Below are 22,993 nucleotides of genomic sequence, written 5' to 3'. Positions count from 1 at the left end.
ACTCTTGAACAATCAATATGTCAAAGAAAAAATCTAAAGGGAAATTAAAAAGTTCCTTGAAACAAATGAAAATGGACATACAACATGCCAAAATGTATGGGACACAGCAAAAGCAGTATTAAGGGGGAAGTTTATAGTAATAAATGCCTACATTCATAAAGAAAAAAAATTTCAAACACGACAATGAACTAGAATAAGAACAAACAGAACTCAAAGTTAGCTGAAAGAAGGAAATATAAATGTCAGAGGAAAAATAAGTAAAATAGAGAATAGAAAACAATAGAAAAATAACAAAACAAAGATTCAGTTTTTAGGAAAGATCAACAATATCGAGAAAACTTTAGCTAGACTAAGAAACAAAGAGGGAAGACAAATAAAATCAGAAATGAAAGAGAAGACGTCACAATTGATGCCACAGGAATATAAAGGATCGTAAGAGACTACTATGAATTTGTATACTCCAAAAAAATTGGATAGCCTAGATTACATAAATAAATTTCTGGAAATTTATTATATGCCAAGTCTAAACTATGCAAAATGTTAATAACTGAGGAAACTAGAGTAGAATTTGAAGTGGTATTTGGCTATCTGTACTTTCCTATTCATAGTTTCCTAATTACTGGTAGGACAAAGGTAAGAGAGGAAAGCATCAGTGAAATTAAAGTAATTGTCCAATCAGAAGAATACAGAGAAAAGAAATTGAATAAAGATAAACATAGTATCAGGAATCTGTATGACAATATGGGCTAACATGCATGCAGTTGGAATCCTGAAAGTAGAAGAGAGAGAATGAGGTAGAATTATTTTTACTTCTAAAATAATCTCAAAGTGGGAGAAATAATTTATATTTACAGATTCCAGAATCTCATAAACCACAAGGAGTATACATAAATGTGAAGGAAATCGTGTCTAGGAACATAATAATCAAACTGCTGCAATACAAAGGGAACACAGAAAACAGCCCAAGAGGAAAAACACATTTCAGATGAATAAACAACAACTCTGATTTGTCCTCAGACACAAAGAATGTCAGAAGACAGAGAAGCAAAATTTTTAAAATGCCAGGAAAATAAAAACTCTCAATCAATAATTTTATTTTTTTTCAGATTATCTTGGTTTTTGTTTAATTATTATCCATTGAAATCTACTTTTTTTTTAATCTAACATATTAGCGCTTTTGTCCAAAAGACATGTACAAACACACTTGTAGGAGATTTATTTATTTAATATCATAAATACCAAATATTTTAACACTTTTATTCCATAAGGGAGGATGAACTGGGTGTAGCCACCATCTTAACACTTTTACCAATACCTTAATACTTATTATTCCATAAGGAAGCAGCAACTGGGTGGAGCCTCTGCCTCTCCCACAAACAGGTGACTGCCCTGTCCTCTACCTGATCACAGAAAGGCTTTTCCAATATCTTGTTTCGCCTCCATTCATTCTCATGAATCCCCACTGTGAAGATTCTGTAGGTGGGCAAAAACTCCTTTTGTGTCTGCATCTCCTAGAGACCTATACTCTCCTGCTAGCCCACAGTTGGCCTTTACCTACTCATTAGAATTTTAGCTCAAGTCTTTATATCAGTTTCGATGGTGTCTTCTCTTCTTCCTATGCTCTATCCAGGTAAGTCAGTGTTTGTGCCTCTTTTATTCTTGAAAATTTCAGGGGACCTTTTTCCTTACAAACTCAGAAGGGTTCAGGAAAAGTTATGATTTTGTTGATTATTCAGCTTTTCTTTGCTTTTAAGCTTGGACCAACACTTCTACTTTATGAATCCCAAGCAGAAGCCAGAAATCCTTAATATGATATTTGGATGAGAGGAAATTATAAATTTTGATGAGGTTTTAGTCATCATTCTTTTTCTTTTGTGGTGATTGCCTATGTGACCAATCTAATAAATAATTTAAGATCATATAACCTTCCTACACTGTCTAGAGAAATTTTTCCATCAGCCATGTAAACATGACTGTAAACAGAGAGCAAAAGAAAGTGTTCCCATTACCATATGCAATAGATGGAGATAACAACACATGAAATCACTTCTTTTCAAGATGAAGCTTGTTCTTTCATAACAGTATAGTCCCACGTACAACTAGAGAATAAAAATAGTCACTGAACAGCAGAACTAATAGAAGTTGGAATACTCCCAATACCATTTGCAATACTCTCACCTGAAAAAAACTCCATTTCTCTGCCTCTCAAATTCTTCCTGTCACAAGCCCTGAAAAAATTTCAAGGCATGTCCAAGATATCCATTAGCTATGGAGGCATAGTTTTTAATCTCATTTGTGCAATGCAATCATCTAGGGGAATTTTAGAAAATACCAATGACATCTAAAAAAAAACAGAACTTGTAGAAACAGAATAGAAATGTTTTTAGCATGAATTGAGAGTTTGGGGAATTGGGGAAATGTTTAAGGATACGAACTTGTAACTATCAGATAAATAAATTCTGGAGATGTAATTAATGCACAGCATACTTATTCTAGTTAACGAAACTGTGTTATAAATTTCAAGTTTTCTAAGAGACTCAATCTTAATTATTCTCACCACAAAAAAAAAAAGAAATGACAATTATGAGACAGGATAAAGGTATTAGCTAATGCTATGGTGGTAATCATACTGCAATATATACATGTATCAGTCAACATATTATATGCCTCAAACTTATACAGTGTGATATGTTAATTATACCTCAATTTTTTAAAAAAGAACATCACTATAATGAGGAATGCAGAGTTAAAATGAAAAAAGATGAAAACTGAATTAAGTCTGTAAACTAATCAACAATTTTAAAAATATATATTCCTAAGGGGAAGACTATTCATCCATAAAAAGTACCGATATCTGGTACGACATGGATGAATCTTGAAAGCATTTCGCTAAGTGAAAGAAGCCAGTCACAAAAGCCACATATTGTATGATTCCATTTACTTTAAATGTCCAGACTAGGAAGACTCATAGACAGAGAGTAGGTCAGTGATTGCCAGGAAATGGAGGAAGGGGAAAATTGGGGGCCACAAGTTTTTTGGGGGATGATGAAAATATTCTGAAATTAAATAGTGGTGATGGTTATAAAGCATTATAAATATACCAAAAATCATTGACTTGTAGACTTTTAAACAGTAAATGTTACAGAATGTGAATTTATTACCCAGATGATTCTAATTATCTAATCTAGATGATTCTAATCTAGTCTGGATAAAGAACCTGATACAGAGACATATCAGATGGGCAAAGTGGATGTTTTGATGAGGAAGGGAGGAGGGAACATTTCAGAGGGAGAATAATCCTATCAATGTTAAAAAGCTTTTTGATCAGTGTTAATTTCATGCAGGAGTTACTCCAGGTTAGCACCACTTGCACAACAGAAAAACGTTTGAATTCTGCCTCCAGACATTTCACTACACTTGTGTTTTAGTCACAGAAAAACAGATCATTGATGTAATTATGATCTCTCTGCACACATATTAACACCCATTTTGCTTGGCTTCAAATGCCTGATGCTAATTAAGACACACCCCTAGTTCCTGGCCACAGGAAGAACTTTACCAGAAGGATCTGGAGAAGAGAAGGAAACCAGATTCAGGAACTCCGGTAAGTGATCAGATCCAGGGATTCAGCTCCACTGGAGCTCCATCCTGCAGCCACAGTCACCAGGAGAGTAGAGGAGAAGTGGTCTTGGAGGACTCAGGCATGGTGCAACCGGGGGCTTTTCTCAGGCGTCTCTCTCTCTCTCTCATATCCAAGAGTCCAGGTTCTTCTCCAAAGTTCTGAGACTGACTTCTGGGAGTCCTCAACCTGGGTTCTAGTCACTTATGTAGACAATTCTCAAACCATTTCTACTTTGCATATGAAGGGTAACCACAGAGGAAGGAATCAATAAAATAAAGTTTAATGACCTTCCTCCCATCCCATGAGCAGCAGAAGAAATGGCAGAGTTCTACCACGGACCCCAGAGCCTTTTCTGGAAGCACATTGGACTTTATGGGCCAGGGATCAGTTCTCCAAGCATTTTTCGTAGTATCCTAGAATTAATCACATCTCCATCTAAGTTACTTTATTAAACTGTTTGCCTAAAAGGAATAACAGCAAAATGCTTAAAAGAAAGAGATCAGTTTCTTTGTTTGAAGTGCATCAAGAATGAAGGGAGCTGGGGTGATTGTGTCACACACCCTGAGGGTAGTGACTGCAATGTGGAGTGTGGATGGGGGCAACTACAAGAGAGGGGCAGCCTTAGACCTAGGGGCCTGCAGGAGAGGAGGAAGGCCCTAAGGATGCTTCCTCAATCTATCATCTTCTCTCATATGTCTTTCAAGCTATTGTTTCCTCAGCCTGGAAAAGTTACTCTGTTCCTTTTCTTAACTGAGCTAACTGTTCATTTTTTTCAAGACTCCTCCTAGCCATTATCACCTTCCTGAAGCCTTCCTTGAATGCCTGATCTGGATTTAGTGCCTTTTATAATGCTTCCACGGTTCCCTTTCTTTCCTTTCTAAATACAGGTACAGCATTCAAAAGAGATTCCTTTATCACAGCCCTTTTATTCAGCACAAATTACATAAAATATATAAATCAGATTATGTGCTGCTTTCTTTCAGAGCGAGGTAAATCTTGTTAGAACTTGTGATGTTAATACAGTGATGCCTGATACAATTACTGAAACTGAACAACGACGCCTACCCACAGAGTGAAACCACCAGTCTCCTTGGAATTTCCCTTAGGAAAGGAACATACAGATCAGGCTGGCTGAATCAGGTGCCCAGAATTGGATGGCAGCAGTAACAAGGATCTTTGTTAAGTAGTTTGCCTGGATCTCATCAGACTCTTGGCAACTTTAGGTGATTCATTTGCAACTTATTCTCTAGAGACAATGAAGACCTGACTTGGGGATCGCCGGGCTCAAGTAAGTGTAAGATTTAGGGTACAGTTCTCTCTTTCCAGATGGTCATCACTTCTTCCATCGCTTACTCTTCCTTGTGCTTTCTAGGAGTCCTCCAGTCCCTACATTTCTAGAGACTTGACAGACTTATGTTTAAAGACTAGTGAGATGATGTGAACAGATGTCTCAGTCACCTCTAGAAAAAATCTTTTCTCAATGTTTCTTTGTGGGTCGTTAGAGACTGAATCTGCAATATTGTGTCACTGCAATTGTTGGGCTTAATTTCTGGAGTCTGATTTTATCGTAAGTAAAGAAAATATTTTATTTTTATTCATGTTATTCCCCAGTTACATAGTAGTAGTGCTATGAGTCACCATTGCATAGTATTCTTTGCAAACAGAATTTCTCTTTTCTAAGGTAGCTAGCTGAGATTAACAAAAGTATAGAGATAAAGAAAAAATATCTCATTGTGGTATATTTATGATGAATATTGAAATATTATATCTACAAAATTATTAGCTTTCAAAATATAACATGAATAACCTTTATAAAAAATACTTTTAACTCAGTCACTCTCAATAGGCAAGGAGGATGTATCAAAAACACTTTAATTACTACAAGAGAAAAAACAAAATTGAAAAGGAGTCAAATACGTGGTGACATTAAAGAATTTAAAAAAATAAAAATCAATCAATAAATAAAATAAGCTGCATGAACGACCCTCAAAAAATTGACAGAAAAAGGGTGAATTAGATACTACTATTTCTGTAATAGGAAAATTGCTGTGATAATACTGGTTTAAAGACATTCATCTCTTTTTTTGTGATTTGATTAACTTGCTTGGCACGTTGAATGTGATTTGTATTAACTTTTATAGTCTCTTGTTGGCATATTTGCCATTTGTTTGAATATTTAAATTTTTTATATTTTTATATTTTATATTACAACATACATAACATAAAATTTACTATTTTAACCATTTTAAGTGTACATCCGATGACATTACATTCACATTGTTGAGTAACCATCACCACCATTCATCTTTAGAACTTTCACATCTTCCCAAACCTAAACTCTGTACCCATTAAAACACTAAGACTGCATTGTCCAAACATGTTTTAAAACTATTATATACTGTGTGGAATATGTACCTGATTAAGATTCTCATTTGAGTGAGAGAAAATTCGTGCAAAGTTTGAAGAATATTTCCTATAACAAATTCCTGTTATTCCTGTTATAATTCCTGTTATTCCCTATTTCCTATATCCATATTGGCTTGCATTCCAATTTTCTTACGAATATTTTTTGAAGAGGTGTGGAGAATGGACATGGATGGGCAAAGAGAGATATCCAGCATAGTCCACCACCTTTGTCTCGGCCACTATCTAGGCTTTTCCTTTAGCTCGGTGAGAAGTTTGCGTCCTTATCAAAGGGAAGCCCAATCCTATATCTTGATGGATATATTGTTTTGGCCAAATTTCCTGATGGATAATATTGTTTTGGCCAAATTTCCTGTGTGGGACCTAAATCAACACAATCAATGTTATTCATGTAAAGTATCTGGGAAAATAGACAAAAATCATAGTTAATAAACATAAAACATAGCTGTTATAGACCCAGGTGGTCACAAAAGTCTAAACACATTTATTGTAGCTGCCTTCTTGCACTGCTCATTTAGTGTGGCCTTTCTCTTTAATTAGTACCTCAGTGAAAAGAGGTTCTTAACCTGATGGGGTCCTTCAAATCTTCAGTCATAGACATCTAAGCCTTTGGTTGTCTTATCTTTATTTGAGTTGCTTCAGTTTTGTATTGACCCAGACTATTGCTCCAGGCACCTCTGTGGCCCTTGGACTAATCTCTCCAGCCCTCCAGTGGCCCAGTTTTCTGATTCTTGGTTTAGTGGTATGAGAAGCCCCAATACAGCCAGGGGACAGTCTCAGCTTCCAATTGATCAGACCACAACACTATGAGATTTTAGGACCTCCAAACACATGGAGGTGAAGATTGTAAAGGGGTGGCAAAAATTCTTCAAAAAGGTTGTAAAGCCTCACAATGAGAAGATCTCATATCTCTTCCTTGCTTTCCAGTCCTGTGCATTCTGCACAGTTGGTTAGCCACTGGTTTAAGGCACATTATACATGTCATTGGGAATCCTCTATTGCATGGGGCGTTAGCTCCTCTCTGGTGTTCTGCCTGATCCTTTATCAGGTTCTGTCAAGTCAGCTGTATCTGGATCATAGGCACTTGGTAAGACTAGTGAGTTTCATGATCTTGAGCCCGTTGCTGCACTTCTTTGCTGTAAAATGTATCTCTGAGTCAGAGGCAATGTTGTGTGGGATAATATGGGGATGAATAAGGCATTTTGTACGTACATGAGTGGTTATGCATAAAGAAATGCTGCTTTCAGGCAAGTCAGATTCAATGACAGAGGAAATGTTTATCACTGAGGACAAATTAATGCCCCCTCTATGATAGATGCCACCCGCTAACCTGCCAGTCTTCTGAAAATAAAAAGCTGAACATTCAGTATAGTAACAGCCACTTGTCCTCACTGCAAGAAAATCCATGTTGCTGATCCCATGAATAGACTTGTCCATGTCTTTGTCCCATGTCTTAGGGAGGGTATCAAGATGCCCTCCAGTGCTCTTAACTTAAGAGACTTGGTGAGGTAGAACATTCAGTTGTTGCTCAAACTCTGCAGTCCTTAAAATTAGACCTTATATCAGTCCTCATCCACATATCTTATGCCTAAAAAGAAGACTAGAGACTTTTTCAGAGTTGCAATGGAGACCTCATGGCTATTCACACATGTTCTCAATTGCATATTCGTAGCTTTTAATTTCCTCTGTTTTCTCATGTCCATCATCTCGGGCAATCAGAAGAAGGTAAAGGACTTCACAATCTTTATGATTACCCTTTTGCTATAGTGATCAAGTCAACTATTTTCCTTTCCTGTGCTCTGCTCCCAACTGCACTTGATCTCATATCGCCAAATTTGGCAATTTGAAAAAATTTGGTGCATGATATGCTATATACATTACCCTTGCTCATTTCTCTCCAGCAAAGAGGTTAGCTGTGTCCTCCTCAAATACATGAGCAACCCAATTTCAGAATCACATGTGGAGGATCTCTTCCTGAGGGCCACTTTCAGTACCAATTCTTTTATCAGCCAGAAACAGATGACACATCAAGTTTGAGATGCATTAAATAGAAAGATTATTTAAAAACTCGATTGTGTGAACACAGTGTAGAAAAACCCTGAGGAGTAGTGCAATTTCTTGGAGCTGAAGTGGAGGGGTTGTGACCACATCTGGGTCTGAAGGAGGAGGAGAGAGAAGCAATAATTAAAACCTGAGGACAGAGAGGGATGCACAATGAGGTATCTTTTTTTTTTTTTTTTGTAATGGAAGTTGACTTTTGGTCAGGCATACAGCTCACCACAGCAAGCCCGAAAGAAGGAATCTGAGAGAAAAATACTCCAACCTCACTCTTTTCCACGCCTGCCATCTCCTGTTTATTATTTATGCTTACTAAATCTGACCAAGCCAGAGGGAAGGGAGTCGATTGCTGTAATCCTTATAGGTCAGAGTTCTGGGAAACAGAGCAGGGCAGAGCAGAATGGAGATTACATCAGCAAGAGCATACGGGAGATGTCCAGCACAGTTCATGTACACTAGACACACTGTGAGATTCCGTAACATATTTTGGGATGAGAACATATAATTCCTATGCTTAGAGACTTCAAGATCTAATGGTAAAGTCATGTATCTTAACAATTGTAACAAAGTATGATATGTACAAAAAAGTCAATATAGTAAATAAAAACAATTGCATGGAAACAAAATTTGACATGGTCAAAGCTCAATTGCTCTTCCTTCACTTCTTGTTAAGACTAATGACACAATTTCTCCACACAACCACTCATTCTGGAAACCCAGGAGAATTATGTAAATACATCTCTCTCCTTTCTTACATTCAGAGACTCACTGAGTCCCAGCAGTAATACAACATTTGTGTCTCTCATATCCTGATCTTTCATTCCTTACCCAACTTCACCCACTTGGGCTGAAATGTTTGTGACAGCTTGCTGTGTGGTATTCCTTCTCTGGCCCTTTCCTGACCTCCAGAATCACATTTCAAATATGTAAATCTGCCACAATTTTAAATCCTCCCTTAATAGCCGAAGATAACACTTATTACAGTCCACTTTTTACTCTGAGTATTTAATTAATTTAACTCTATGGAGTATGTACTTTTATTACCTCTGTTTTCCAGAAAGTGGAATAAAGGGCAAAAAGGTTACATCAATAACCTGAAATCACATAACTGGTAAGTAGCAAAGACAGGACTTGATTCTGGTTCCAAACTCCCACTTTTCACTACTCTAAAATATCGCATTTCAGTATTACTAGAAATGATAAGAACGCAAAAATTTTATGATTCTTATGTACTTTGTGGTGCTTACACTTTAGTACTTATCAGGCACTATTCTGACCTCTTTACGTATAATAATTCTATTAATTTTAATAAAAAATATAATGAGCAAGAAATTATTATTCACAAATGAAAAAAATGGAATCACAGAGAGTTTTAGTAACTAGCCTGAACACATATAACTTAGTAGTAAAGCCAGGATTTAAACTGAGTCAACATCATTCCAGGACTTTGATTGAACCACCAGGCATACTACCTCTCAGCCCCTTAGGAGTTCCTGCTCCTAGATAATGAAGCCTAAATTCATTAACTAGGTATGTGAAGCTCTTCACAGTTGGCTCTCTGCCTTCCTCTCAAATCTTACTACACACATATTTTCTTCAATTTCCCTTGCCCAGTAATATTTTCCTGTGCTGAATCTGATGCGTGTCCTTGTCACCTTTATTCTCTATGAGAAAGCCACCTCATTCCTCAAAATGTTGACACTGCTTCCCTAGTAAAGCCTTCATGGGTCTTCTTACTGCCATGAGGCTGCAAAGTGCATTGCTCTCTCCAAGGTTCTAAGAGTTGCCTACATATATATCATGGCATTTTCACGTTATTGTAACCATTCGCCTGTCTGTCCACTTCACCACAACCCTAGCACCTTCCCAATGCTTTTCTGTTTTTTTTTTGTTTGTTTGTTTTGTTTTTTGTTTTTTTCAAGGGAGGAAAGGATGATGAATATTTGTGTGCTGAGTCAAAAGCCAAACCACTACAGAACTGACAAAAAGCCTTCTTCACATTTGGCAATGAAAGACAATTTCATTCTTCCCTAGTTTTTACTGGCCATATAATTCAACACATCTGTCTCTAATTATAGGTCCTCCAGGAGCAGAAAATGCAGATGGATTGCACCCACTAATGAGTAGAAAGTCATATTTGCTTCCAAAATGGCCACTCAGGTCATCCCTCCAGAAAAATAAGGCTAAATCTGTCTTTAAACTTTCCTGTGTAAAGGAATATAATCAACTGTGGGATATGCTTGAACTACTGAGGCTTGGAAGGTTGGGACCTATTTCCTACATTTGCTGCCACTTTCCCTGAGGTAGCAGTTCACCCAATGGAGTTTACAGACCAGAAGACAAAGCACATCTAGCCTTCGATCCTTTAATGGGAATAAAGCCTGTGGCTGGACATGGTCATTATACTAGACATTCTTAAGAATAGGGTTGCCGGATTTGGCAAATAAAAATTAAAGGATGGGAAATATGTATACTAGGAAATTATTCAGTTTATTTGATATCCAAATATGTATATTGCATGGGAAATATGTATACTAGGAAATTATTCAGTTTATTTGATATCCAAATTAATCTGAGAGTTATAATTTATCTGATAATACTACTTGAGAGTTCATTACTGTGAAAAAAGGTGTAAAGATATATGATTTCTGCATCTGCATACTCCAGTTATCACTGTTCTGAACGCCTTCATTTGTTATCACAGGTGTAATGGAAACTACAGGACTATCTTCCACCAGATACTTTGTTTTCATGCTCCTCCTTCATATGATAACACCAAGTTCAGGTATGAATCTTTCTCTCATCTTTATGATCCATGGCAATATTGAGTATGTCTGAAAAAGCAAGGACAGAACAAAAGGGTTAAGCTCTTTTGACCATTGTTCCTCAGGTTTAATACACAATTATGTTGTGAGACTATGTACTATAGAATCCAGCTTATGGTTGGGGAAAAGTAATCATTTATAATCAGCAAGGGTTCTTTATGCCCAGATTTGTGTTACATTCCAGGGGGAAGAAACAAATGAAAAAGACCTAATACTTGCCCTTGAGAACCCAGTATTCATATAGAGGAGAAATGGTTTGTCTCACTTACACAGTGAGGAAGTGGTCTAAGATATGGATCCATATTGGAATTTACACAAGTTATCAGTACAGCAGGGCATCAGTTGAAGAAGAGTAGAATAGACTTGGGAGAGCTTGACAGGTGAAAATTTGCATTTATAAGAGAGTCTATGCAAAGCAGAAATAAGCATAGCTTGTTTATAACTAGCAACTTTGGGTGGTAAACACAATAGAATATACAGATGTCAAATTATAATGTACACCTGAAAATTATATAATTGTATTAACCAATGTTACCTGATTAAGAGAAAGATCCTGAATAGCTGAAGAAACAAAGATTATAAATAAATAAATAAATAAATAAATAAATAAAAACATCTAGCAAATGTTGCTTGTTAAATAGCAGAAATCTTACTGATGCACACATATTTGGTATCCAGTCTTTGGCTAATATTATTAAAACCATTTTATAATGTATTTAAAGTAATATTTAACAATTATTATATTATATTGATCTCCAAATTGCTAAACTTCATTGCTACAAAAATTATGATATACTTCATATCAATGAGCTTAACCAGAAAAAACAGTTGAATTTATATTAAAGGTTTCTTATACAGTTCAACCTCCATTATATTTTCTTCTCTTCTCCTCCTTCTTCATTTCACTCCCATCTTCTTTATTCTTGTGCATCCTCTTTCTCTTCCTCTTCCTCAGTCGTGTCTTGGCAATCCTTTAGCCTTTACATATCCACATTGATTTGTGTCAACTTGTCAATTAAGAAAAAACAACTATTGGGATACAGAAACTATACTGAAGTTATACTTTGTTAAGGGAGGGAGATTTGAAAATTTTAAAAAATTGATTCTTCCCAGTCATAAATATGGTATGTCATTTTTTATTTATTTCATATTTTCAAATTTAGAATATTGCTCTGCATATTTTAAATGGTTAATATAGGTTAGCAATTATTGAGTATCTGAAGTTACCTTTAATTTCTTCTCTGCTCTATTATTGGATGGCTTGTGTCAAAATGTGAGCAATATTTTTCTGCATACAAATTTGGGACACTTTATTTATTTATTTGTTTGTTTGTTTGTTTGTTTAAAAGTCTTATAAGAGTTTATTTGAGCCAAATTGATAACTTTTGTTCCTTTTATTTTCTTATTTAAATAATTCCGTACTCAAAGTCTTTCCATTCAAATCTGTAATAGTTCATAATTGCAAAGAAATCAGTTTAAAATGTATACAGGAATAAACAAATATATTTGTTCTTTATTGTATAAAGGTTTAACATACATCGAAGTCTTATTTTCCCTTTCAATGAATTGTATGGTATGTGGCTTTCTACTTCAGAGGACAAGAAGTTATGAAATTCATTGAGAAGAGATAAACAATAGCTTAGTAAACTTTTACACTCTTTGAGGCCAAAGATTAGAATCCCCAACCAAAAATGTAAGAAAACAATCTAGATGGTGCAGAAAGCCTCCCATGATGAGATTCTACATAGTCTGAGATTACATATATATATATACATATATACCTTTGCCAGAGCGTAATTTTTGAATGCTAAAGATATAAAAAGAGAAATCTGTCAGGTGTCAATGTCAGTGTGGGTTTCTTCAGTCTAAGTGAGAATGATTGGTGGTTGGCCTGAGGCTGAAAGACAGAGCATGAGTAATAACGCAAATGTTTTTTGAAGAAGACTTTATTTGCCTGTGCGGATCAGTCAGCCTACATTATTTGACTAAGCGCTTAATGAATGTAGAGTCCTTTGTTAAGGCTGAGCACTGTGAAATACCCCTTTTAACTGGTCTCTGATTTTCTATTTTCTTGACATTTTTATTTTGAGCTTTTTTAAAGAGAATCAAAGAAAACAGTATATTGGGAATCTCTGGCAACATGCTAAAACATTAAGGTGGTCCTATAGGTGGCATTTGTAGGGGGTGTTAAGAACCCATTAATACCTAGAGAGGTAGAAACACAGATTATCCTTAATGAGTCAAGTTATAAAATGAATGTGGAATTATTAGAAACAGAAATATATAAGCAACTTAAATGTGGCAGAATGGCCTCTAACACTTCACTGAAATATGTGGAATGATGTGTGTGTATCTGTGTTGTGTATATGTATATGACAGACACACAGACACACATTATTATATATGTACATATATACATACATACATACATATATACACACATACATACATACATACATACATACAATTTTATATATATAAAATCAAATACAAGGTGTAAACTGGCTCATACTTTGACTATTTGGTTACTATTTCCCTTCCCAGAACAGTTCACAGTGACTGGCTTACAGGGGCCAATCGTGGCTCCACTGGGTGGAGTAGTGGAGCTCAGCTGCTATCTGTCCCCATCACAAAATGCAGAACACATGGAAGTACGCTGGTTCCGGAACCGCTACAAACAACCTGTTCACCTATACAAGGATGGTAAAGACCTGCATGGGGAAACTATCTTCCAGTATGTGGAGCGGACCCAGCTCCTGAAAGAAGCCATTGGGAAGGGTAAAGTGACACTCAGGATCTCTAATATCAGTGTTGATGATGATGGGCCTTACCACTGCTTCTTCAAAGATGGTGATTTCTATGAAGAAGCCATCACAGAAGTGAAGGTCACAGGTAAGGATGGATCTTCAAAGGGATTTTCAACCCATCTGAGGCTGAGTAGTAGGAAGATGCTCGGTATTTCTGAACATTTTCATATTGTATGGTTGGGTTAGCAAGTTCAAATTCATGCATTTAGTCTTTGAACTGAGAAGAGTGTAGGACAAAGAATGCAAATTATATCTGCACACATCAGTAGATATACCTTCATCAGCATACCCACATACACTGCTAGACCTGTAAAGTATCAACAGAACCCTTTCAGGATTCATTACTAACTTTTTAATTATTTCCGACAATGCTTTAGTGAAGCCTGACACTATAAACTGTCTAAATCTTTACAACAGTCTCCTTAATGATAATTCTTATTCCCATTTCTCTCTGACTCAATTCACTGACTACTTAGTTGCAGACTAATGTTCTTAAATATTTCAAAAAAACCTTCATCTACACTCTTCAATGTCCTCCAATATATATGACATATATGTCCTGCATGCAAATATATATTAAGTCAATCATCTCACTCTTGAAGTATTCTGAATGACAAAGAAATGGTGGGGAGATGGAGAACTTGGAGTAGACTGAACAGCTTCACAAAAGTGAGGGCACTAGTGTAAGGTTCTAGGCACACTCACACTTAACCTTTTTATTGGATATTATGACATTCAGTTCTATTGCTTAGAGCTGAGCTACCATATACAGCCACTAGCTACATGTAGCTATTTAAATATATATTGAAATTAAGTAAAATTAAAAATTCAATTCTTAGTCTCACTGGCCAAATTTCAGGTGCTTAATAGTCTCATGTAGCAAAGAGCTACTATAGTGGACAGCAAGGATATCATATATTTCCATCATTGCAGAAACTTACTGGGTGAAGCTGCTCTAGAGTAACACTTTACTTCTCTATTATTTTTTCTTTGCCCACACATTAGGCAAGCCCTTACGTCTTGGGCAACATCCTGAAATTCTTCAAAAACTAGTTTATTTTCTCTAAGCTGATCTGTACTGCTTTATTTTTATAATATGTGAATACCTATTATATTTCAAAGAACATACATATTAAAGTTTCAATTAAAGTTATAAACACAATTATGTTACTTGTTTACTTGTAACTTATTATGGCAGCTCAAATATGACTAATGAAGATACAAGAAAAAACATTAAGCTATAATTTCAAGAGGACTGAGATCTTGATTGTTTTTGTCCATGGACATAGCCCAGTCTCCTAGATTCACTAAATAACTAATATTTTTGAAGGAATGAATAAGTGAAACAAACAGGCATTTCCTTCCTGACTTGTTAATTTGTATATCAAAACCCTTCAGTCTGGCTTATCCTGTTTCTCTTTTGATTAGCATGTAGTGACAACCAGAAAGAGCCTCACAGTGCTTGGCTCTCAGTATGTCTTAAAGGCACAGGGATTAGAGTGGGGGAGGGGAGCTTTTCTCTCTCTGTTTTCTTTTCACCTTTTCTTCAACTAAAAATACTGTTTTCCCCTTTTTTTTCCAACCAGCTACAAGCTTTGAAATACAGATTCTTGTGCATCCTCCTAATACCAGAGGTCTCTTAGTGCAGTGTAATTCAAAAGGTTGGTTTCCACAGCCTCAAATGGAATGGAGAGACAGCAGAGGAGAAATTATTCCACCTGCATCGAAATCACATTCACAGGACACAAACAAATTGTTTGACATGAAAATGACTCTTCTCCTTAGACATTCCCAGAGGAATGTCACCTGCTACCTTCAAAACCCTGTAACTGGTCAAGAGGAAATGACAAGCATTGTCCTATCAGGTAAGACCTGTATGTTTGTTCTTCAAATGATGGCCGTTGTCATAAAATTATAAACTGAAGAGAAAAAATAATATGCTTTCTTCACTTGGTTTCCAGGATATTACGTTTTCTTGACTTTATTCCTCATCTCGTTCATTTTCTTATTCTTTTCTTCTACTTCATCTTTTTCAATTTGCCTTCTTGATATAGGAGTTACCCAAGGGTCTAGTCTTTGCTCCTTTTTCTCTCTCATACCATCAGTATGACAATGGCTTCGCAAATGGTATCTCCTACCCAGACCTCTCTCCCCAACTCTAGTCTCATCTCTAAACTCAGCACCTCAATGTGGAAGTCTAACCAATATCCCAAATCAAACACATCAAACACTAAACTCCTAATCACCTCCTGACTTGTATAATTTACTGCCTTCCCAATCACACTTCATTTTCTCAGTTTCAAAGAATAAAATCCTTGAAGTCATCCTTGACTCCCATCTTTCTCTCATATTCTATACCACATATGTTAAAAGATAATACTTTAAAATATATCCCGAGTCTCATCACTTTTCACCACGTTTTTGCAGCCATCCAAGTCTGAGACACCATCGTCCATGGTCCAAATATTGGCAATAGTATCTAAAAAGGTCTCCTTATTTCTACTCTCTTGTCCACTATGGTATACCCTCAACAGATAAATAGGAGGGACCATTTAAAAGATGAGACATACATCATCCTTTGTTCAAGACTCTGTAATAGATCCTCATTTTATTCAGCATAAAATACCCCCACAACGTCCTGCATTATCTGTGCCCACATTGCCTATTTGATCTCACCCCCTAACATTCACTTTTATCCACTCTAGTTTAGTCACACAGACCTTTTTGCTGTTTCCCAACCATGCCAGACTTGCTCCTGCTTTGGGGGTCTTTGCTCTTGTTGCTCCCTCTTCTCTGAATGCTGTAATTCCACTAAATTCCCTTATCTCCTTCAAGTCTATACTCAACTCTCCCCTTTTGAATAAGAACTACTTAGACAAGCCAACTGGAAAAAATACAACCTGCCCCTAACCAATTGGGATTCCCTATCTCTTTATCCTTCTTTAACTTTTTAAAAACATAGTATTATTACTTTTTAACCTACTACTTAACTTATTTATTATGTTTATTGTCCCTTATCTATCTCCCTTTCTAAAACATGAAGGTAGAGATCTTTGTTGGTTTTATATACTTGATATACCCCAGCTGCTTCAAGTATTGCCTGTTACGCAACAAATATTTGATACTTGAATGATTGAAATAAAGCAGAGTGAGTGCCTCGTAAAGTGCCAAGTAAATATATCTGTATTAGTATTTGTGTATATCTGTGAAATTAATATTGGAGCCAGATGCTGAAAGGGATATCCTAATTCAAGAATGTTATCATAGGAATAAGTCCCCTAACAGGTTTAACAATTTACAACTTTGAGATTATTTTTGTATTTATTTGCTCATTTAATCTTCCCCCCAAAAAAGAAAAAAAAAATACAGAGCTTCATATTATGGTTGTGTCAGAAACAGCAAGACACTTCTATAAGGCAAGCAGTTACCGGAGACAAAGAAAGACTAAACTACCTATCCTCTGCCCCCAGAATTTATAGTAGGATAGATATGTAGAAAACAAAGAAAGTAAAATGGGTAAAATCCTTGGTAACTTATTTACAACTTCAGTAAATAACAAGGGCCATATTTTCTGAGTTAACACTTTCCTAAAGTAGATATGCACTTCTTAAAAACATGTTTTCAAAGAATTGTAATTAACACAAACTCTGGGGATCAAGTTAAAGTTCTGGGAAATAGAGATATCTGAGAGAGATTGTATTTTCCATTCACTAAATGTCAGAAAACATGGATAAGACTTCAAACTTATGATAAAGAACATATCATAATCAAAATTTAATCTTACCTGGGAATCTGTCCCTGTCTCTTGTGAGCTGAGAAAGCTCTTTTTCAGTTTACTGGGTTGCAGTGTGGGGTTGCTCATCTGAATATAGAATTGGCTTCAAAGTCATAGGGGTCTCACTCTCATGAATTACATACATGAAAAGCTCCAGCTCAATCCGAGTTCCTGCCACACCAAACATACCCAAAATTTTGAGTAGCAGAATTTGTGATTGGCTTTCTACAATCTCTTGAGTTCATTTCTCTGTGTGAAATGGCACGTTCAAGGTAGAGAGTTTTTTCTGGGAAGAAAGATATCAGATTCCCAAACAAAATGATGGCGTCCATGCCCAGTATGTACAAACCAGCAGGCTGAAGAAGATACTTGTTCACATGAACAGGAAAGGAGGAAAATTTACATAAACATATGTCTCTAAATATATTCTGAAACACAATGTCTCACCCAGGGAATATATTAGAGACTTCAGGACCACACATGTACTGATTGCTTAGACAAAAGGACTGAAAGACTGCCTCTTCCCCTTTAGTCAGGGAAAACATGAGATAGAAATAGATGGGAAGAAATGGGGTGAAAAGGGGGAGCTTCTTTCACTCACCTTTGCTCTTTTCTCAAACAAAATCACACCTGGCTCAGCCCCACTCCAGACACTTTCTCACTTTTTACCCACCCAGTTATATATAACTACCTCCCCAAACTGGTTTAGCTCTAATATCCCAGGACCACGGGGTCTTGCATAGAAACATGCTTTGGATGAATCATCACTCCTGGTCTAGTGGGTCCAAACACTCTTAAGTTTCCTAAGTAGTAAAATTTGTGGCTCTCTATTTCAGATAAACTGTATCCATGGAATGTTATTTGGATGCTAATTTTGATGACAGTTCTGACTCTGCTGATCATTATCATGGTGCCCAGTGTGGCTCTACATTGCAGAATACAAAGTAAGTAAGTCTGAAGGGTGGGAGATACACTTGGGTGTGGGGGAGCTAAAGCTGCAATAAGTCTAGTTAATATTCGTCACCAAACATAATTACAGAAATTTTTTCTTATGATGAAAACTTTTATGATCTACTCTCTTATAAACTTTCAAATATGAAATACAGTATTAGTAACTATATTTGCCCTGCTGTATACATCTCCATGACATATTTATTTTCTAACTAAAAATTAGTACCTTTTGATGTCTTTCACCCATTTTGCCCATCCCCCACCCCTGCCTCCAGCAACCACCAATCTGTTCTCTGTATTTAAAAGCTTGTTATTATTATTTTTTTTTAGACTCCACATATAAGATCATATGGTATTTATCTTTATCTTTCAGACTTATTTCACTTAGCATAATGCCCTTAAGATCCATCCATGTTGACAAAAATGGCGAGATATCATTCCTTTTTATGGCTGAATAATATTCCATTTGTGTGTATTGCCACACTTTGTTTCCTTATTCATCTGTTAATGGACATTTGTCTTGTGCTCCTAGGCTACAAATCTGTATAGCGTGTTACCTGATTGAACACTGTTGGCAGTTGTAACACAATGATAAGTACTCGTGTAATGCATTGTGTTACATTATGACAGCTAATACACCACTAAGAGATAGAAAATTTTCAGCTTCATTATAACCTTATGGGACCATCATTGTATATGCGGTCTGTTGTTGAAATGTTGTCATGTGACACATGACTGTACCCAGAAGTTGAATTATTCGATCACATGGTAGTCCTGGTTTTAATATTTGAGGAACCTCCATACTGTTCTCCGTAGTGACTGCACCATTTTACATTCCCACCAACATTGCACAGGAGTCCTCCTTTCTCCACATTCTCACCAACGCTTAATATTTCTTGTCCTCTTAACAATAGCCATTCTAACAAGTATGAGGCAATGTCCCATTGTGGTTTTGATTTCCATTTCTCTGTTGATTTGAGATAGCGAACATCTTCTTGTATGTATCTGTTGGCTATCTGTATTTCTTCTTTGGAAAATTATTTATTCAGATCCTCTGCCCATTTTTTAAATTGAATTGTTTGTGGGTTTTTTTGTTTGTTTGTTTGTTTTGCTATTGACCTGTATGAATTCCTTATATATTTTGGATATTGACCTCTATCAAATACATGATTTGCAACTGCTATAGAATCTGAGGCTTTCCCTGACCTTGTGTGGATATACCTGTTCTGTACTTGCACCCTCTTGTGGAAGAATTCTTTAGCTTATCTGTCTTTTTTTGATTTTATAACACCAGGTTGGCTGTTCTCAGACTCTCTTTTTTCGCTGAAGGTGTTTCTACAGTTCGAGTTTGTGGTTTCTCCTCTGCGCCAACACCCTGGCCTGCTTTCTGCACATGCTCCCTACCAGCACTTTGCTCACTGCTACCCTCCAAAGCAGGCACAGGGAACTAGCCACAAAGAGGAAGGAGGTGTGGGTTTGGCATGTGATGTGCTAGATGTGCCAGCAGGCCAATTGGGGGGATCCTTGGGTCAGGATGCCTCATAGACAGGCTTCTTGATGGAGTCCAGAATGCAATCAGGAGTAGCCATATCCCATCAATGCCCTCCTTAAGCCTTATATACACTGTCCTGATCTGCTGACTCCCCCCAACTCATGGAGCTTTTAATTTAATACACTGGATACTGTGAGAGATGAATGAATTCTAGCAGCCATCGGCACAGCTGGGGAAGCCAGGCATTCACTCGCCAGTGCTCCCATTCCCCATGGGAGGACTCACAGCCATCTCATTCAGCCCTAAGCTATGCTTCCTTGGAGAGGGGTCAAGATGGTCCTCTTACCCACTCCAATGAATCCATATTCATGTATTTTGTTATTGTTGCTCCAGCGGAGTGCTGGAACTTCTTTGGAAACCTGGACTTCCACAAAACTCTCTCTTGGGTAGGTAACAGCTTAAGTCGGTGTTGTGCATATGTTTCAGAGCGACAGCCGAGAGAAGCCAGATCGAGTTCTGCATATTTCAGAGCCTGTATCGAAGACTGTTCGCCTACCACCAGATGTACAGGTGGGTAAAACTCCTCCCAGGTCTTGTATGGCTCTGTGTCTCACAGCTCCCACAGAAACACTTCTTTTTGTGGATGGGTGCCAAATTTTGTTAACACAGGAGACAAAAACAAGGGATATGTTATGCCATCATAAGGCTCACAAATGAAGCTTTGTATACCATAATTTAACCACTAAGTGAAACTGGGCCTAAAACTCCCCAGCACAGGAATAGGCACTGCCGGTGGTAGTAAGCCTCCACATAATAGAATGTTTTCATGGGAAGCCTAGATAGCTTCCTGACACTATAATGGTAAGTGTGAAATGAGATTTTAAGAAATATGTTGTCTGACAATGCTTCCATTTATGAGATTCTTGTTTCTAAAGTTCTTAGGATCTCTTAGGCACTCAGAGATCTCCAGACCATATTCTTGGTCTCTTTCAAACCTGGATAATAATAATGACTAGTGCATAACTCTTGTCTCATGTTCTCTAATGAGGCATATTGATTAATGGGCTAGATAGAGAAAAAGAAAGATGAGTTGCTTTTTTCCAGGTCTGTTTACCCTCAGCACAAAACCTGTTTCTCATCCTAGAAATAGCCCTGATTCTTGCCCTACTTATCAACAGCTTTAGACCTAAGGCTTACTCCTATTCTAAATTAAGACAGAAGGATGGCATTAATACAGAAGCTCTTGCTTTCTTGGTGTATTGTCCCTCAATCTGAAGTAACTCCACACCGATAACCAAGAATTATGTTATCTCTTTTTCTCCAGATTGCTTCCGCAAAATGGCACATCCTATAGTAGCTGGCGTGGTGATAGTCCTGAGTTCAGTGTGTGTAATTGTCTCATTTATTACCTATTTGCAACTAAAAATCAGAGGTATGTGGGATCAAAAACATGGAAACTTCCTGAAACAATTTCCTTTCCCAAATGCTCGGTCTCTGATAAAGCATTTAGCCAAAGAAGAGTGATGTTTGTTTAAAGTATAGGAACAATAAACACTTGGACCTCGTGTCATAGAGTTTGTATTCCAGTCTCCTGAATTTTATGGGTTTAGTGATACAAACTACTGATGCTTCTGCCTTTTAAGGAAAGAAAATATTTTCTTCAGTTTTAATAGCTCTATGTTCACCAAAATCCACTCAACACTTCACTTAATAAAATATGTCCATTCTTCCCATACTTTTAACCTAGAAGAGGTAGTAATTCAGTATATCTCAAACTTTTGGGAGTCACAGATTTCTTTTAGAAACTGATGCAAAGCAAAGGACCATCTTCTCAAACTAAGTCATACATTCACACATAATTTCATAGTGTGCATGAACACGTGAAACTGATTCTTCTCCTCTTTGGCTCTCTTTGAGGGTGGAATAGAAAAAGGTAATTGTATAAGTTTTGGGATAGCTGAATGTAACACATTTGAAATATGCCCTTAACTCTATCTTTGAAATCCCCATGGAAATTATGTACATAAGGCAATGATCAGCAAGGTAAGGTAATTCTTTATTATAAGCTGGAGCTATAGCTATTGCCAAAAATCGCAATGCAGAAGCCATAAAGCAGGGCTGGACTGTTTAGAGGATTTTATTTATTAATTTTTCTCCTGTGAAATGAAGACACAAATGACCTTAAACCAAGTCAGACTGAAAGCACATTTTATATTTTACTCTAAAAATAATCCATACTTGATTGAGTCTGGCATATTAACCACATTAGCAGACTAAATTCTACATCCATCAGTGTGATAGAAAAAGAGCAAGATGCTATAATAATAGCTAACATATATTAAATACTTATTTTGTGCTCTATGGATTTTATATAGATTAATATACAGTTGACCCTTGAACAACAAGGGTTTGAACTGCGTGAATCCACTTATATGTAGATTTTTTTCAATAAATATATTGGACTTTTTTTGGAGACTGTGACAATTTGAAAAATCTTGCAGATGTGCCTCATGGCCTAAAAATATTGAAAAAGTAAGAAAAAGTTAGATATGTCATAAATACATAAAATATATGTATAATTTTCTCTTCCTGTGATTATCTGAATAACATTTTTTCTCTAGCTTACTGTATTGTAACAATACAGTATAGAATGCATATAACATATAAAATATGTGTTGATTGACTGTTTATGTGATCAGTAAGGCTTCAAGTCAACAGTAGGCGATTGGTAGTTAAGTTTTTGGAGAGTCAAAAGTAATACGTGGATTTTCGACTGCACAGGGGATCTGAGTCTCTAATCTCCAAGTTGTTCAAGATCAACTGTATGTACTCTTCTGTGAATTAGATTTTATCAGGGATAAAGTCTGGTACACAAAGAAGTTAAATAAATTATCCACATAACTAAATGATGGTGGAGGCAAGAACCCAACTCGGGCGCTTAGACTCTTTAGGTTTCTGTTTCGACGATTGTAGTATGCTGTTCCTCTATGAAAAGACGTTAAAGAAAATAAAAAGAGAGAGATTTAGTCATTGTTATCC

At 36.5% G+C, this 22,993-nt stretch overlaps 1 protein-coding gene across 1 annotated transcript in view; it reads left to right on the top strand.

Annotated features, from left to right (window-relative positions):
* The first annotated feature begins 13,574 nt into the window (after positions 1-13,574).
* The window catches only part of LOC102879190 (putative selection and upkeep of intraepithelial T-cells protein 1 homolog), a 9,568-nt gene continuing 149 nt past the window's right edge, over positions 13,575-22,993 (top strand). Inside the window, exons 1-5 of the mRNA XM_025051986.1 lie at positions 13,575-13,821; positions 15,323-15,601; positions 18,348-18,455; positions 20,441-20,524; positions 21,279-21,386. Coding sequence (XP_024907754.1) covers positions 13,575-13,821; positions 15,323-15,601; positions 18,348-18,455; positions 20,441-20,524; positions 21,279-21,386 — 826 coding nt within the window. The remainder of the gene's footprint in view (positions 13,822-15,322; positions 15,602-18,347; positions 18,456-20,440; positions 20,525-21,278; positions 21,387-22,993) is intronic.

The sequence above is a fragment of the Pteropus alecto genome, unplaced genomic scaffold, assembly GCF_000325575.1.
Source record: "Pteropus alecto unplaced genomic scaffold, ASM32557v1 scaffold25, whole genome shotgun sequence".
In the NCBI taxonomy this organism is placed as follows: Eukaryota; Metazoa; Chordata; class Mammalia; order Chiroptera; family Pteropodidae; genus Pteropus; species Pteropus alecto.
The sequence above is the reverse complement of the archived record's forward strand: the minus strand, read 5'-3'. Positions and strand labels throughout refer to the sequence as shown.